The 4,875-nt window shown below is 45.1% G+C and overlaps 1 protein-coding gene across 1 annotated transcript in view; it reads right to left on the bottom strand.

Annotated features, from left to right (window-relative positions):
* Positions 1–4,875, bottom strand: part of TMEM255B (transmembrane protein 255B) — a gene marked incomplete at its 5' end in the record, with an annotated part of 60,119 nt that overhangs the window by 5,848 nt on the left and 49,396 nt on the right. The window contains one exon of the mRNA XM_010139243.1: positions 4,810–4,869. Within this exon, the coding sequence (XP_010137545.1) occupies positions 4,810–4,869 (60 nt within the window). The remainder of the gene's footprint in view (positions 1–4,809; positions 4,870–4,875) is intronic.

Below are 4,875 nucleotides of genomic sequence, written 5' to 3'. Positions count from 1 at the left end.
TTCCTGCTGCACAAAATCCTTCAGCATATCCTGTGGCTTTATTGTCATGTCCCTTAACTGCAATGTGCAGGAAGTAGTAATAGCTCATATTAAACCAGCTAGTACAACTGGGGGAGAAAAAAAAGAGCAAAAGCTAAATGTGAAAGGGGGCTTATGTTAAAACCCAGTGCTGTATAACCATTTGTGAAGGACAGCAGAGCTCTGTGAAAGATTTTCACGTCCCTCTGCTTTGCAAGCAAGACAAATCCAGTGGTTTCTTTTCTCTCCTTTGTTTTTATTAGCAGATTCCTCTACATGAGAGCATGGAATTTTCTTTTTACTGCAATAATAAAATACAGTGTTTGCCAGACAAATGCTGAAAGCAGCAGCCAGGATTTTTTTTTTTTTTTTTTTTTTGTTTTTTTTTTCATTTATGAGAGCATGGAATTTTCTTTTTACTGCAATAATAAAATACAGTGTTTGCCAGACAAATGCTGAAAGCAGCAGCCAGGATTTTTTTTTTTTTTTTTTTTTTGGCATTTCCTTTCAGATTTATCAGTGAGAGACATAAACCACTGCATCCTCTGGAGATATAGTGTGAGATCTCTCTGTGATTGAGAAAGAGGTCTATTGAGTGTCTATTTGTACTCGGTCTGAGGTCACTGATGTACCACATGAGTTACCTGAAAGTGTAGGATTTAGCTCTGGAGAAATGCAGCCCTTCAGGAGCTGGTGCAGAGAAAGGCTGTGTCCAAAAGCAGAAAGCCTACTTCATGGGAGAAGTCAAGTCTCTCATCTTCAAGGCAACTTCCTCAAAACAATTCTTTTCTACCTGCTCTGCTGAGTGGATACGGTGGGGAGAAATGGAGAGACACTGCCTTTCAGACAGGACTAGCAAGAAGCAGCTAACAAGCTTGCCTCAGACCCAGAGGTTTGGGGCCAGCAACATGACCCACCCTGGCTAGGGCTAGGCCTATGCCCAGAACATGCCCTTCCCCAGAGAAGGGAGGCCCTGGTGAATCAGATCCTTCTGGCTATGGACATAAATGCGGCAAGAAACCCTTGTTTTGCCCAATGTGAAACACAGATGCCTGTTCTGCATCGGTCACCAACTTCCTGGAGTGGGTCCCTTTGAGTCCTTCTCCTGGGAACCTCACAGTCCTCTTATATTCTCTTCATCCATAGCAGCAACAGTCTCCAGTTGCTAAGGATGAATATCACACAGTACTTGGGAGTTATCCACCCCAAATCCACCTTATTATCAGGCTATCTGGTCTCAGCCTGAAGCCAGCAACAATTTGCAGGTATTGGAGCTGGTTAGATGCTTTTATCAAGAATTCCGGTAACTATGTTAAAATAGGTAGGTGGAGACATTTTAAACTGAAACGCCACCCAAGTCAAAGAGATAAGGAGCTGTGAACTGGCCAGGGAGGCTGCCAATGCCATGCGGGCACCTCAGGTCAGGGAGTGTGGGGAAACTGCTGCTTCTCACTGGGTGCTGTGCTGTGTGGCTGCAGAGCAAGACAGATGAGCTTGCTGATCTGACAGAGACCTGCCAAAGCATTTACTTCTGAGCTACCACTGCACCGTAGCACTAGTGCTAAGACATTAACATATGACAAGTAGCTCAGTAATTAGGGGTTTATTCAGTTTTCCTTTCTAGAGCAGGGTGAGGGAAGAGGAGAGGAGATAAGGCAATGATTAATCTGTTCAGACTCCCTTGAGGACTCCAAGAAGGAGACTAATTGGAAAAAAAAAATCCAAAAGAAAACCAAGATAGCAATCGCTCCAGGACCATCAGTAGTTCTTATTAATGCAACCCTAAACTCAGGGCAGGCGGATTCCTTGGTAAGGCGTGTCAGGAAAACATCTACAGGTCATCAGATGAATACTGGGGCAGGAAAGGGAGTTTCTAGATTAACACTTAGTACCAGCAAGTGAAGTTTTCCATGCACTTCTTTACCTCTGTGTTATGAAAGAAATAACCATGGGTTTTTACCATTTTGGATAGTCCAATTACGTATAGCTCTATTTACATTATATCTTAACCTGCTTTTTGTTAAAGCTGACTTAAAGGTAACTGCCTAGCCAACGTCCTGTATCAAAGCACACAGTAGATCTGAAAAGGGAGGTACTGTTGAAACCAGTGCAGCTCCCCCAGCATTCAGCAGATCACAGAGGCTGGCCCCACGGGTGACACAGAGGTCACGGAAAGCTGACATCTTGGGGGTCAGGAGAGGATATTTCCCTCTAAGCCAGCATGGCCCTCTGACAGGCAGCAAAACTACGGGGAGCGTGCCAGGGTAAGCAGGGAATTTGTCACAAGAAAGAAAACGCGCAACAACCAAAGCAACACTTTTTTTTTCTGTCTAGGAAATGTGATGGGTTTAAAGGCAATAGCACTGTTTTGCAAACTCTCCCCTTTGTAACGTGGTTTGGCTGCCAGAGTTCCCCAGAGGTAAACATGATGGGTTTTGTTTGACTAGTGAAGCTGGCCCTATGTTTTCTGGAAGTCAACCTCAGAGCAATGTCCTGAGGAGTTTCATCAGACTTTGCAGCTCTCCCTGCAAAATGCCAATGAACATTTCTGTGGGAAGATGACATCCTGAAAGAAAGAAAATTGTTCTCCCACACATTTTAAAGGGTTTTTTTCTTCAGTCCCATGCCCCTTTCTTTCTCTCCCTCTTCTGCTTCATGTTTCCTTGCCCCCTATCTTAATCCAAGAGTTACTCCTTTTCTAACAAGAGTGAGCAGCAGATTAGCAAACCAGCTCTGGTATGTTACTCAAAAGGATCCTGAAAAAGCACATGCAGGAGCAAGGAGCGATCATTGCATTTTGGATTGCTGCTTTAGTAACACTTTCACAAGAGTAGCGTGGCTCCTGTGCTGAGTTAACTGACAAACTCATCTTTCCCTTAAGCTAGTGAGGGTGTTTTTTCACTCCTGCTGCAGAGGAAACATTAAACAGCTTATTCAAATCAGGTTTTTAGCTGGAGCCGTCAGGTAAAACAGTGACAGACTCACTCCAGCTAAGCCTGGGGGAAAGCTACACGTCCACCGCTACTGCGATTTCTTTGTATGGTTTTATGCTGCCCAGTCAGACCCAGACCTTGACCCAGGCTCTGCCTTCCAACAAGGGAACATGCCAAGTCATGGAGACCCCAGTTCTCCCAGGAACATTTCCTTGGCTTGGCGTCCCTTGTGAGCAGTGCAGCGATGGCCCCCTGTGGAGCACAGAGGTGTGCCTGGGCTGCAGCTCACCCTGTTACAAAGCATCAGCCCAAATCCCATCTACATCTCTGTGCAAGATAGATTAGGTGGACTCAGGCAGGCTCTCTGCACCCTTCCCCACCTCAGGGAGCATTAGCAATTGCCACAGCTAGGCTAGGTGGAGGCACTTGCATGTGCTAAGCAGGGGAAATACTTAGCAGCACTGGAAAGCTGCAGTGTTCTACCAAACACTTTCTTGCCTTGCCTTCCCCTCCTCACATAGGTTCTGTTCCCCTTGTTTCCCACTGTGGTGGTTTCTGCTCCCCTTACGCCATTGCTCCTCTCACAGATTGGGGATCAATAACCTGGGAAAGTTGCAGCTGCAACTCTACTGGCTGGCTGCAATTTGTTATCAACTCCTTGCAAGAGTTCCCTCACAAAGGAAGGCTCAACTGCACATTTCTCACGTGTGAAGGCTAAGTGTGCTTGTTTGCCTTAAGCTAGAGGGAGGATTATTTCCAGCAAACATTTTGCAAAGGTAAATTTCAAATAGTTCATACAGCCCTGCTGTCACACACTTTAAGTACCCAACACATGTTGTAGATAGCCTGGGCATGCTTGCTAAAGGACACTGGGTACTCAGAGCAGAGCCTGCATGGCCTCCAGTCTGACTGAGTTCTTGACTCACTGGCTGCCTCCCTCTAGACTGCCCTTCCAGTGTACGTGTCACTCGTTTATCTTGCTTTCTCTTCCCTGCTCCATACCTCTCTTTTCTCTTTTCAACCGTCCTTCTATTTAGTTTTTTCCTCTGGAATAGTCACCAGCAACATCATGGATCTAAAATGACCTGTGCTATTACCACACCTCTCATCAGCTCCGGCATTTCACCTCCATCCCCACATCTCTGCCTATTTAGTTTGGAAGTTCTTTGAGCTGGGGCTGTTTTCTCTTCTGAGTGCCTAGTAAATCATAAGCCTCTTGGTTGGTCTTCAGGAATTGCTTTAGTAAACATGACCACTAATAGCAATAATCCCAGGAACAGCTATTTCACCCTTTAAACGTGTCAGAAAATCTAGGCAGATGAGGCACTGTATTACAGAATCTTAGCACACAGCCTCTTCTGAATGCAGCGGGGCACATGAGCAGTGTGGTATCCCTTAGAGAAACAAAAGAGAAGGTTAGAGTAACCTGAATACAACTGTTTAAATAAAAATTTGACTGGTACTTTAGACTTAATATCCATTCTTGGGAAAAGAACTACATGTGGTTCAATAGTCACGCCTAGGACTTGAGTTTTAGTATCCTCGAACTCTGTGCTGACCCACACGTTCAGTGCTGGATTAGAAGAAAAAAAGATGCCACTAAGTGAATCATCAGCATCTGTTCACACAGACGCCTGTTTCTTCCCCTTCCATTCATGTATTTGACCAGGCTTGACCTACTTAGCTGTGAGCAGCTGGCAACAGCTTAGTCTACAGATATGACTCTAGACTCCCAGATCACACAGGAAACATGTTTAAAGTGCCTCCTTAGAACACTTATGCTTTCTGGTTTTAAACCATTTGATAACGTCAACAAGCACAGAAGTCCTCACATAAGGCAAAAGACTGTGAGCCTTACCATGTCTTTAAATGCCCCAAGAATGGCTGGCGTAAACAACCCCACAACAAAACCGGTGCAGTTTTA

Source organism: Buceros rhinoceros, unplaced genomic scaffold, assembly GCF_000710305.1.
Source record: "Buceros rhinoceros silvestris isolate BGI_N320 unplaced genomic scaffold, ASM71030v1 scaffold3927, whole genome shotgun sequence".
In the NCBI taxonomy this organism is placed as follows: domain Eukaryota; kingdom Metazoa; phylum Chordata; class Aves; order Bucerotiformes; family Bucerotidae; genus Buceros; species Buceros rhinoceros.
This window is presented reverse-complemented; position numbering and strand designations above follow the sequence as displayed.